This window comes from Anoplophora glabripennis, unplaced genomic scaffold, assembly GCF_000390285.2.
Source record: "Anoplophora glabripennis isolate ALB-LARVAE unplaced genomic scaffold, Agla_2.0 scaffold1340, whole genome shotgun sequence".
In the NCBI taxonomy this organism is placed as follows: Eukaryota; Metazoa; Arthropoda; class Insecta; order Coleoptera; family Cerambycidae; genus Anoplophora; species Anoplophora glabripennis.
The window spans coordinates 5,233-19,576 of NW_019417414.1; the positions used below are offsets into that span (position 1 = coordinate 5,233).

The 14,344-nt window shown below is 31.0% G+C and overlaps 1 protein-coding gene across 1 annotated transcript in view; it reads left to right on the top strand.

Annotated features, from left to right (window-relative positions):
- The first annotated feature begins 252 nt into the window (after nt 1-252).
- The window catches only part of LOC108915679 (transmembrane protein 135-like), a 33,937-nt gene continuing 19,845 nt past the window's right edge, over nt 253-14,344 (top strand). Inside the window, exon 1 of the mRNA XM_018721777.2 lies at nt 253-604. Within this exon, the coding sequence (XP_018577293.1) occupies nt 443-604 (162 nt within the window). The 5' untranslated portion in view covers nt 253-442. The remainder of the gene's footprint in view (nt 605-14,344) is intronic.

Below are 14,344 nucleotides of genomic sequence, written 5' to 3' on the forward strand. Positions count from 1 at the left end.
CTCCAAAAAAATACCTCTTCTTTTGTCGCTGAGGAACAGTTAGCTCCAGTGACAACTGCGTAAAAGCGCAATAACAAACAATACACACCAATCAAAACTGACTTTGTTTTCGTTACAATGAATATTGTAAAACTAAAAAGGTTATTTTGATTTCTCTATGATTTCATGACATACAGCGCCACCTCTTGATTTCATTTTCAATTGAATCCGTTGAAAAATGAAAACGGCTTTTAATCAGGCCAGCTGATTGTTACCAGTCTGTCAGTTGTTTTAACAGAAGTTTATTTTTATCAACAAAAACTTTAGTTTGTGAAAGTCGACTGTTCTTTAAACCTTCACTTTAAAAACTAGTTTCACATAACGTTTTAGTTATAACCAACATGTGTATTTTTTAAGTAATCTATTAATTGTGCGGGTTATATTTATATAAATTTTTGTGAAAATGTCTCAAACTTTTAGTAAAATAATTCCAGTTACTTCAAGTATTCCCACTAGTTGTATGGATTATGTTCATCCTTGGACAGATAGTTGTCTGCAAGCAATTTGTGGTTTATATCTTTATTGCATGTTCGATTCCTTGAGGGTATATGGAACTGTATATGTGGTTTGTATTTACATATATGTTTTAAGATTTTCTAAGTTACTTAACTATGAACCTTGAACCCTGTTCAGATTATATGTATGAACTTAAGTCCTTAAAACTTTATCTTGACTTGTTTTGGTGATAGGTTGTCTATGAAATTTAGTGTTTTATCAAAGAATAATTTAAAAAATGTAGAAAATCGTATTTGTCACGAATTAGGAATATATTACAATTAGAAAAATTAAATTACCTACCTAGGTGGAGACCTTAGATTAAATTGAAAAATATTATTAATTTATCTCAGCTCACCGAAATTAACCATTTCCTATTTTTGTGAATTGATTAGACGACAAATTCAGATTTTTAAGTATGCAATGAATTAATTTTTATCTTCTAGAGCTGAGGTATTAATATTTTTTAATAGTATGTAAAACCGCCCCCCACCCCCTAAATTTTACGAGTTCATGGAATTTTTATGTTAAAATAGAGGGTAATCCGAGGGGTAATCCCGATTTTTTAAGTAAAAAATGAATCGAATCTAATTTTCTTCACCAGAGGTAGGTATTTGTATTTTCTAATAGGGGGAGGGCAAAACCACCCACAAATCCAAGAAATTAGTGTTTGTTGGATTAAAAGACAATCCTGATTTTTAATTAAAAAACTAACCTGTTCGTATTTTTTTAAGCCGATAAATTATTTTTTAATAGGGGTTGGTAAAACACCCTCCCCCGATTTTGCTGATCTATAAAACTAGGAAAAATTACCCGATTCGATTAATATTTTTCAATGGAGACTGTTAAAACTGTCTTCCTAGATGTACCTGAAGTTCTGAATGTTTGTTTGAACGAAAATGAAAACCCATAATATCACGTTTAATCGTACAAATATTGATTTTACCAACTAAATTCTGACTTCTGTAAATGAAAACAATATTTCCCCATCATAACCCCATATTAACCACCCTTAAAACTTAGTTACATGTATTTTAGAAAATTAGCCCCGTACCACCCTATATTTGACATAGGTTGTTAACATTACTTTTATATTGATTTTTAAGCAACATTCGGACCTTTTGTCACTATCGGAAGACACCCTGTCAACAACCCTTAAAACTGTCATTACTTATATCTCCAATCAAGCTTAAAAAGCCACGTTAAATTTGATTTAAAAAGTTTATGTTTCATTTATATCCATTTACAAAAACTATTGCCGCCCTTTGTTGCCACCTGAAACTACCCTTGGAAAGGTCAAGTATTCTGTTCCAAATATCAAGTGTGCTATCACATTAAATCTGTCTTAAAATGTTACGATAACTTCTATATTGACTTATAAATGCTATTACTGCCCTTCGTTGCCATCAGAACCCACCTCGTCAAGTACCCTTAAACAGGTAATATCTTATATCCCTTGTATAATCCTGAAAGCCATAATAAATTTTAAGTAAATTGTTAAAATTATATTTGTATTGACATAACAACTATCAACACCAATTGTTGCCACCGGAATCCACCCCATCAACAACCCTTAAATCAGTTGTTTATTATTTCCCCGTTATCAAGCTTAAAGCCATAATAGATTTTAAGTAAATTGTTAAAATTATATTTATATTGACTTATGACAACTATTAATACCCTTTGTTGCCACCGGAATCCATCCCATCAACTACCCTTAAATCAGTTGTGCATTATACAGGGTGTCCGGTAAGTACCTCCTAATCTCTCGGGAGTGTATAGGGGAGGTCAAAATAAAACTAGTCCTTCCTATAATTTTTTTTCCTATTGTGCCCCCTAACGGAGTTATGGGGGGTCAAAGGGGTACCTAGAAATTAACATTTAGGGTTATAACTTTGAAACCACCCTGTATATTTTAATAAAATTTTCGTACGTTGTATTACACATGGAGCTCTACGATTTGATGCTAAAATCAACTTTTTGCTATTATCAGGTGTCCAGAAACGGACTGGCCCTATCACAATTTTTCTCAAAATTTTGACAGAAGTAATTTTATCAAACTGAAAATATTATTATTAGATACTCTGAAGGTTTTTCTTTAAAAATGGTACTCTTTATTTATTTCGAAAAAATGAACGGTTTGCGAGATAAATCGGTTTTGAAAAAAATTGGTAACAAATACAACAACAATTAAAATTTATTTTTTTACAATAAAATCATTCCCGCTAGTGCCAGCCTACAGATTCACCATAAACATTTACTGGTGGTGAATTAAGGGAATGAATAATGCCGTTTCTTGTAAAATCAACATCTATGACCAAAATACATCTACAAATTATTATTGCTCTTGTCTCCATGGAGTTCTTTTCTATTGTTTTCGTTGTTAGACCCTGTTGATTTTAAAGTACTTGTCAAAGGCGCGTGACAGAATAAAAATTCAATTTTATTGTGGTATTCGTTTTAAGCCGTTAGAAATAACATTTAAAAATGGAAGAATATTCCTGTGCAGAATATGCTGATATGCACCTAATTTATGGGGAAGCATTATGCAACTCCGTGGAGGCAAGAAGACTTTATGAGGAAAGGTTTCCGGGTCGACATTTGCCGAGTCCAAAAACTTTTGAAAGAGTTGATCGTAGTTTAAGAGAAACAGGTAAAAAAAAATAGTGAAAAACGTTAGTGAAACTAATTTCTTCCGAATCCTTTATTTAGGAAGCTTTTTGCCACGCCGTGGTGGAGCAGGAGCCCCGAGGAGAGTACGAGACCCTCATGTAGAGGAACAAATATTGGAAGACGTTGCTAATAATCCTTCAAATAGCATAAGGAAGCTTGCGGCGCAAAACAATGTTACAAAATGGGCTGTACATGAAACTCTGAAAGAACAATTGCTTTACCCGTACCACATCCAAAAAGTACATGCTATGTCTCCAGATGATTATCCAAAAAGACTTCAATACGCCAATTGGTTTTTACAGCATCATATTCGGAATCATAATTTTGGTACATCTATTTTGTTCACCGATGAAGCAGGTTTTACAAGAGACGGCATAATTAATTCGCATAATCTACATGTCTGGGATGAAGAAAACCCTCACGCTTTAGTTCAAACTCGCTACCAACAAAGGTTTATGGTGAATGTGTGGGCTGGCATTATCGGGAATCATTTGATTGGTCCATTTATTCTGGAGCAAAGACTTAATGGTGCTCTTTATTTGCAATTTTTAGAGGAAAATCTAAATATTTTGTTAGAAGAAGTGCCCCTTCAAATAAGAACTGAAATGTGGTACATGCATGACGGTGCACCACCCCACTTTGATCGTTTAGTACGTCAACATCTGACGAATGTTTTTGGTGATCGATGGATAGGTCGAGGCGGACCTGTATTATGGCCACCTAGGTCGCCCGACCTAAACCCATTAGACTTTTTTCTGTGGGGTCATTTAAAAAATAACGTTTATTCAACACCCGTAAATAGTAGAGAGGAACTTCTGCTGAGGCTAACACAGAACTGTGACCATCTCCGCAATAATCACGGAATATTATTTCAAGTGCACCGGGAAAACATTCGTAGGATTAGAAAGTGCATTGAAGTACGGGGTGCTCATTTTGAACATCTACCGAAGTAACATTTAGGTACCTTTGTTCATTGTTGAATGTTCTTTGTTGCATGTCTTGTAAGTAAGTTATTTTTCAAATGTTATTTTTAATTGGTCACTACTTGCTCATAAAGTATAGCCAACCCGTTCAAAGATTTCTGGACTTGATAAAGTTAAAGAAATTAAATGCATGAAATAATATGTAAAAAAAATAAATTTTAATTGTTGTTGTATTTGTTACCAATTTTTTTCAAAACCGATTTATCTCGCAAACCGTTCATTTTTTCGAAATAAATAAAGAGTACCATTTTTAAAGAAAAACCTTCAGAGTATCTAATAATAATATTTTCAGTTTGATAAAATTACTTCTGTCAAAATTTTGAGAAAAATTGTGATAGGGCCAGTCCGTTTCTGGACACCTGATAATAGCAAAAAGTTGATTTTAGCATCAAATCGTAGAGCTCCATGTGTAATACAACGTACGAAAATTTTATTAAAATATACAGGGTGGTTTCAAAGTTATAACCCTAAACGTTAATTTCTAGGTACCCCTTTGACCCCCCATAACTCCGTTAGGGGGCACATTAGGAAAAAAAATTATAGGAAGGACTAGTTTTATTTTGACCTCCCCTATACACTCCCGAGAGATTAGGAGGTACTTACCGGACACCCTGTATATGTTGTATAGTTATTATAAAACAGTATAAGTTAATTCACTTAAAATCTGCTATGGTTTTAAACTTGATATCGTGTACGTAATACACAACTGATTTAGGGGTAGTTGATGGGGTGGATTCCGGTGGCAGTAAAGTGTATCAATAGTTGTTATAAGTCAATATAAATATAATTTTAACAATTCACTTAAAATCCATTATTGCCACTGGAATCCACCCCATCAATAACCCTTAAATCAATTAATTATTTATTATTAGCCCGTTATCAAGCTTAAAGCCATAATAGATTTTAAATAAATTGTTAAAATTGTATTTATATTGACTTATGACAATTATTAATACCCTTTGTTGCCACCGGAATCCACCCCGTCAACAACCCTTAAATCAGTTGTTTATTAGTTCCTCGTTATCGAGCTTATGGTAGCTTATAATAGATTTTAAGTAAATTGTTAAAATTATATTTATATTGACTTATAACAACTATTGATACACTTTGTTGTCACCGGAATCCACCCCGTCAACTACCCTTAAATCAGTTGTTTATTATCTCTTCGATATCAAGCTTAAAGCCATAATGGATTTTAAGTAAATTGTTAAAATTATAATTATATTGACTTATAACAACTATTGATGCACTTTACTGCCACCGCAATCCACCCCGTCAACAACCCTTAAATCATGCAGTTGTGTATTATTTCTCCGGTATCAAGTTTAAAGCCATAACAGATTTTAAGTAAATTGTTAAAATTATATTTATATTGACTTACAACAACTATCAACACCAATTGTTGCCACCGGAATCCACCCCATCAACAACCCTTAAATCAGTTATTGTTTATTATTTCCCCGTTATCAAGCTTACAGCCATAATAGATTTTAAGTAAATTGTTAAAATTATATTTGTATTGACTTACAACAACTATCAACACCAATTGTTGCCACCGGAATCCATCCTATCAACAACCCTTAAATCAATTGTTTATTATTTCCCCGTTATCAAGCTTAAAGCCATAACAGATTTTAAGTAAATTGTTAAAATTATATTTATATTGACTTATGGCTTTAAGCTTGATACCGGGGGTACAATACACAACTAATTTAAGGGTAGTTAACGGGGTGAATTCCGGTAGCAATAAAGTGTATCAATAGTTATCATAAGTTAATATAAATATAATTTTAACAATTTACTTAAAATCTATTATGGCTGTAAACTTGATAACGGGGAAATAATAAACAACTGATTTAAGGGTTGTTGATGGGGTGGATTCCGGTGGCAACAAAGGGTATTAACAGTTGTCATAAGTCAATATAAATATAATTTTAACAATTTACTTAAAATCTATTATGGCTTTAACCTTGATAGCGGTGAAATAATAAACAACTGATTTAAGGGTTGTTGGTGGGGTGGATTCCGGTGGCAACAAAGGCTATTAATAGTTGTCATGGGTCAATATAAATATAATTTTAACAACTTACTTAAAATCTGTTATGGCTTTAAACTTGATAACGGGGAAATAATAAACAACTGATTTAAGGGTTGTTGATGGGGTGGATTCCGGTGGCAACAAAGGGTATTAATAGTTGTTGAAAGTCAATACAAATATAATTTTATCAATTTACTTGAAATTTATTATGGCCTTCAACCTTATACAGGGGATATAAGATATTACCTGTTTAAGGGTAGTTGACGGGGAGGGTTCTGATGGCAACAAAGGGCAGTAATAGTATTTATAAATCAATATAGATGTTATCGTAAAACTTTGAGACAGATTTAATGTGATAGCAGGCTTGATATTTGAAATAGAGTACTTGACCTTTCCAAGGGTAGCTCATAGTGATAGGGTAGTTTCCGGTGGCAACAAAGGGCGGCAATAGGCTTTGTAAATGAATATAAATGAAATGTAAACTTTTTAACGTGGCTTTTTAAGCTTGATTAGAGATATAAGTAATGACAGTTTTAAGGGTTGTTGACAGGGTGTCTTCCGATAGTGACAAAAGGTCCGAATGTTTCTTAAAAATCAGTATAAAAGTAATGTTAACAACGCATGCCAAATATAGGGTGGTACGGGGCTAATTTTCTAAAATACATGTAACTAAGTTTTAAGGGTGGATAATATGGGGGGTGGCTTCCGATGACGAGGAAGCATTGTTTTCGTTTACAGAAGTCAGAATTTAGTTGGTAAAATAATTTTAAGTACGATTAAACGTGATATTACGAGTTTTCATTTTCGTTCAAACGAACATTCGGAACTTCAGGTACATTATTCTAGGTAGGTATTTAAAACAAAAATAGGTATGGTTAGTTATTCTCAATGAAATTGTACTGTATAAAATTTTGTCAAACAGAAATCTGATTTGAATGCTTATAATCCGCAGTAGGTATACACATTTTCAGAAAAAATGGTATCTAGTTTTTGTCGCCAATTTCACACTAATTGGCATTAGTATTTCTCAAAATTACAGCCTATATAGTTGGTGCGTGAATATTTTCAATTAAATACTTAATAATTATTTTAAGTATACCTGATGGACTTGGAGGCCTTGGCCGGTGTACTTTGGAGTTTGTAACTTGTAACATACACTGCCAAGTACATTTGTAATATAGGTGCATATACCTACTCGTGTTATTATTGTTTGTTGTTAACATTACTTTTATTTCAATTTTTGCCCTTAAAAACATTAATAGTAACCAGCGCCGGACTGGGAGAAAAAAGCAGCCCGGGAATTTTTCAAACTAGCGGCCCTAAAAAATTCTAAACTGACTAGGATTGCCGTAGTAAAAAGTAAACGGGTTTTTCTAGTGTACAGTTTTGAAATAATCGTTATTTATGTCGAGTTTTCCAAAGTTGAGAAGATTGAAAATTTTTAAATGTATTATTTATTTTATCCATCAATTAGTTTATGATTTCTTTTATTTTTTTTAGTAGATAATTTTACCTTGCATTCGACTACTTTTAAGCGCTTTACTTGGTAACTTTTTACTAGAGACTTTTCTAGATCCATCAAGCTTGAACCATAGAATACGATTTTGTATAAAATAAGACATGAAAATATGAGAGCTGTAATCTAAGAACTTAATTCTCGAACAAACCACAATTATTTGTAAGAAAATAAAACCAAGAAAAGCGTATTGTTAAATCATATGTATTAACCTGATAGTATACAAAAGAATAACATACATGTGGAACTTAATTTTAATAATTTCAGCAATTTCGATTAAAATGCATCTGACAAATGTGAAAATAATATTATAGTAAAAGCTTATTCCTAAAACTTGGATGTTTTGAAGTTAGTAAGCAATTACTGCGTCAATCGTGATCTTGTTTAAAATATATTTTTTCAGAATTCATAAGTATGAAAATAAAGGCTTCTAATTTTTCTTGTCCGATGGAATTTCGCAACCGATTTTTGATCAATTTTAAAATACTAAACGATCGCTCACAAGCTATCTGCGTAAGACAAAGAGTTGTGAGATATTTGTATGCTAAACTAAGCGTTGGATAAGTGCCCGTCAGAAGATTATACTTGTTTAAAATTCTATAGCAGCACACAACACAGTGTTTGCAACATTTTTTTTCTTTTACTGACATTGTCTTTAACATTCGAAGTAATTTCATCATCATTTATGTCACCATTCTGACTAACATCGTCATCATTGTTAAATTACCGGTTAAAAGTTCAATATCGCCATTATCCACGTCGTAATTTTGTTCGTATTCGTCCAAAGGTGACGATTTAATTTTTCGACAATTATTTGTTAAATGTAGCATTTCTTAGAGAAGAAAGAAGAAAAGCAAGCTTTTTCGGCAAAAGTATCTGGATTAAAAAATTGCAATTTTTTGCAGCGTTTTTCAAAGGCGGGTGATTTTAAACCTTTATTTTTTATATCGTCAAAGCTTCGAGGATCTAAGAGCTCAATGTCAGCATAAAATTTATTATTAACTGTCAAAACGATTTTTTAGCGCAGACATGCATGTATCTACAATAACATTAAAGGTATCAATTCGGGATAATTTAACTGGATCTTCACTTATTATATCATTTGAGATTTCACCTGGCAGTAGCTTCTTCTTTTTAGATATTTTTACAAGTCTCTTAAATAAGCTGCCCCAAAAAAAAAACATAAAGTTTAAAAAGCGACTAAATTAAAAATTTTTTTTTTTGCTTTCCATTCTAAAAAAAATTTCAAATTTTTGAAATATATCTAAATAAATGTTGGGTCAAGCGAGGCCCATCGGGAGTTTTCCCTTTTTTTCCCTATGGCCAATCCGGCGCTGATAGTAACAAATCTTATACCTAACCATTTTACCAAACATTGCTTCTAGACCAAAGTAAAAAAGTACCATAGTTAATTTAGAATTCCTAGACATCTTCCCATAAAAATTATTTTAAATATTTTAATCAACTTATTTCTATTTAAATACCAATATTTATTTCTCAATAGACGCTGACCGTTAAATAGAAGTAAATTGGTCTAAATCGTAAAAAATAATTAATTTAACTATAAATATGACGAAAAAAGTTTAATTACACCCGCAAATACCAGATTGAAATTTCCTTTCCTTCCTTTCAAGGAAGGAAAGGAAATACCTACCGTTACTACTTTTAGAGATATTTACAATTTTCTATTTTTTGGACAGTTTTTCTCGTATCAGACCTATTGTCAAATTGGCCATGACCAGAAACACTCCAAAAACAATTGAAATAACATGACATTTGTCAAATTAGTTGTTAAATTATTGTTGTGTCTGAATAGTTTTTGGCGAAAAAATGTTTGGGGATCGTTTAAATTATACTAATGAAGATTATTTTAATTTGTTATTTATGGACAATGTAACAAAGTACCTAGTTTCAGGAACATATAGAGAATCTTCTGCTTTTTTCTACTTGACTTGGTAACTTGATCTTAATAAATTTCATTTCACTCAAAAAAGCTTTCTTTGGTGTATTACGGTTGAGACTCTAAGGATACCTTGTTTAATAAAATGACACACAGTATACAGGGTATCCCACGGTGACGAAACAGTAGATATATTTCAAAGACTACTGCGATTTTAATTTTGAAAATTCGGGCAATAGGGTTTTCTGGCATGCTAAAAGTTCGATCATCACAATGGATTGGCAAATAATATCCACGTCCCAAGAAAGCACGTGCGATTTTTTCTTATTTCCGAAATTAAAATCATAGCTAAAGGGCGCTGTTGGGATTTTCATTATTCTGCAAATTATGTATACACTGGATTTTAATACTTCTTAACTAAGATTAGTCACAGAAATTCAAATTTTCCAGAATAGGACATAAGTATCTGATGCGGATGTAATTATTGATGTATTTTTTTTATATTGAATTATGTGTTGTTATTAAAAGTACAGAGCTTTATTTAACTTTTTCTGTTAAGTAAATTATTATTTTTTATTAGAATTGTAATGAAAATTTGCAAATTATGATTTTATTTTTTGTATTTTCAATCCAAAACCAAAAAGAGTAGACATTTTAAACTTAAACATTAAGTTAACGACATTGAACTTATTTTCTTAATGAACATTATTTGGTATTTTTGTATTTTTTATGTAGCTCATTTTTCTTATTACGATAATAGGATAATATGTCGTATGTTATGATTTTCTCTTTTGTTTTCGTCTAAATACCAAATTATTAGCTTTAACAAATATTGTTTTGTGCTGTGGAAACAAACATCTAACTACTATAACGCCAACTACATTTTGAGAGTTCAGTTAAATTTTCTTTGACAACGTGATAGTTCAAAACTAGAAAAACCGAGGGGTAAACCACTTGACGAAAATGTGTACACCACATTTAACATTTACAAATATTTACCATTATTTATAAATATTTACGAATATTTACAAATATTTACTAGTATTTACTAGTATTTACTAATATTTACTAATATTTATGAATATTTACTAATATTTATGAATATTTACAAATATTTACTAATATTTACTAGCATTTACTAATATTTACGAATATTTACAAATAATTACGAATATTTATGAACATTTACTGATTGCCCCTCGTGATTTATTATAGAGACAGATTAATAATTAGAAAATAAAGACACTATTTAAAATACATATAACTTTTATTCATTTCATAACCATAAATCATACTCGGCGTTTTAACATTTTGTAAGATTTTACTATTTTGGCCCGATCACTTTCACTAATAGTCATTCTTCCCGACCCTAGCATTTGTATAGGTCCAAAAAAAATATATTCAGATTTGACATTGACATTGACATTTTCGTTTTTCTTCTCGTGGCAACGATTCTATATTTTCATTACTTTTCAGCCAGTCAGTGATTAATTTAGACACCACTTTATTATGTTCTGATAAATTTAGAACCCGATTTTGTGAACCTGCATTTTTTGTTTTCGAATTAACGGCTGTCTTCCCGATCCCAGTTGTTTGTTGTCGAATACAGTCTTCACTTGCATTATGTTGAGTATTACTGACATGTTCACTAATTGCAAGCAAAATTTTTTTATGTCCAAGTAAGAATTTAAACTTCTTAGGATTTCTTTTGTACAATATACCAAAATAATTTTCAAATTCAGTCTCGTCAACAAGTTCAGCTAAGTCATTCCTTACAAAATTTTCCAATTCTGCTAAATCATCCTGAGTTAAATTTTGAAAAGATACTGAATTGTCTAACCCATTAACCATTAATATATTTTTAATGAACAAAGGGATTTCAATTTTCAACTCATTACTGATTCTCTCAAAAAACTCTGCCGATTGATTTTTAAAATTTCCCTCGCAGTCTTCCATTTCTAGTACTATTCCCCATACTCTCCCCAGAGCATCAGGCTAAACTGATTTAAAAAATTTCGGATGAAAATGAGCGGTAAAAATTTGAATGTATGTTAACCAATAGGAACACTTTCGGACCTTCATATCGTCGGAATTCGGATGCATGAGACACCGGCCTTACCTCCCCACCTCGGCACGGCTCATGCGCAAGCCCTTTCGCGGGTCGAGTAGTAAGCATGTTGGCATAGTCGAAAAAGATTAATAATCTAATAAGAAATTATTTTATTACTTCGGTATTGGCAATTTTCTTCATTAAAAGAAAGATGTCATGTGTACATCTCAGTACTTATCAATCTTATCATTAATATTTGAAGTGATATATTTTTTGTTCATCTTAAATTTAACAACAAATATTTGGTATTTTTTTCTTCTACGAAATACTATCTCTATAAAACGTGATCTTTTCTTATGAAGTTTATGGCTATGAGTGCAATCCAGGTACATTTATTACCGTAATTTAGGTATACTCGGATTTACGTTTATTCCAAAATGTAATTTCGATTCACTATGTTGTTATAGTCGAGGTTATAGTAGTAGGATCGCATCGCAATAGTCCGCTTGCCGTATTGAAATGGAATTATGTACCTACCTAAATAGTGGTAATTATTCCTAAATATTGGATTGGTAAATATTTAGTAAGTAAATGTAAAAAATATTTAGTAAGTAAATGTAGAAAATATTTAGTAAATGTGAAATTCGAGCTGTAGGTACTTTTTTGTTGAGTGATTTTTAACCTTACTTTAATCGGAACCCTGAAATAAAAAACAAATTTGCTGTGGAATCATAACTGATGTACTCGGATGTAGAAAATAAATTACGAAGTTTTTGTTTAAAATAAGAGAAATCGTCTAAACAGTAATGATTTTTACTCGGATTTTTAATACTGAACAACATCAGACACTCTTTACCTCCCTTATGGAAAACTGTAAATAAAAAATTTGGAAAGAAGCAAAGAATAATAGTTTTCAACGTACCTACCTATCAATTATTAAAATATTTTGATTACAAACTATATAATAGTGGTTAGCTAAATTTTCTCGGTCCATTTTTCAGTTTCTTTCTTTCACTAAATTATTTTAAACATGAATTGCTGGCAATAGTATTGAACTGAGTATTTTGAGGACTACTTATTTAGTATTAATTTTGTTTATACTTACATATTGCGAAATGAAAAATGTTGGGAATGTTTAACATTTTAATTGCTATTTTATTCGACTTGTGATTTGTGTATTTTTCGAAAAATTTATTTGCCAAAAATATGCAATTTGTTTTTTTACCAACAATTTTCCAGAATTTTACCATTATTTATCAATATTTACCCGAATATTGACGAATATTTACTAAAATTTTCAAATATTTACTAATATTTTCTAATATTTACGAATATTTACTAATATTTACAAATATTTACTAATATTTAGAAATATTTACTAGTATTTACTAATATTTACTAATATTTACTAATATTTACGAATATTTACAAATATTTACGATATTTACATCACTTGTACACCATATTTACTAAGTGGTTTACCCCTCGAGAAAAACAGTTTTCACATGAAGAAACAAACTTATTATTCAACCAAACTTATTAGTTAATTAATTTTAATATGTAGCAGTAAAATTGCGATTTTTTCTCTAAATGGACTAAAAAGAGAAATCAAAAATAAACCTAATACCACGGACCTTGTATCTCTTAAGATAACCGAGATCCCAAAAGTTTGATTCGGAAAACGGACACATTATAAGCATTCTACTTTTAATATGCTGTACAGGGTGATTCACTATATTTTCCCCATTAACTTTTTTGTTTTTAAAGTTATAAAAAAATGTGAAATACAAAAATTGCACGTTTTTATGAAGTTTTCGAAAATTAGTCCAAACAAAATGGCAGCGGCATGTTAACTTTGTTAATTTAAATGGAACACCTTGTATATATCAATTACAAGATATCATTTTTTTTAATAAAAAAAACCTTTTCGTTTTTTAATAGTATCTCGCTTATTGTTAGAGATGGACCCAACAAACCCTATATGACTATGCTCCACAGGGAACGTTCTATCCAAATATGTAAAAATATACAGGGTGTTCCATTTAAATTAACAAAGTTTTGTGTGGACTTCATTTGCTTTTCTACTGTCAGTTTCGAAAACTTTTAAAATATCGTGCAACTTTTGTCAAGACTTTTGTATTTCGCACTTTTTTATAACTCTAAAAACAAAAAAGTTAATGGGGGGGTCAAAATATACTGAATCATAATGAAATTGAGCTTAATCACGGACGTCCGTAAAAAAATTATGAGAAGGCACAGCTAAGGAGAGTCCATAAAACCAATAAAATTATGTTTTTTATCTATAGGAAGAAAATTGCGAGGGGAGATAAGGGTATTTACCTCAGCTATGAAAGCTATAAAAAATAGATAATACAAACTAATTAAAAAATGATTAAACTTTGTGAATTATTGGTAAGTTTGTGCTTTGAGTAAAAAAATAGGGAGTCATGCAACGAAAAAGGAAATTTTGAATTAAATATTTCTTCAACCCAAAAAAATCCTTATGCACTAGGCACAAAAATTAAGGGATATTAAAAAAAATCCCAAAATTTTGGGTGATTTTCAAAGAGCTGTAACTTGTAGGGAAATGGTCGTATAGAGAACAAAAAAAGGAAATTGAAGCTTCAGTGAAGAGTCTAGTTTTCAGATC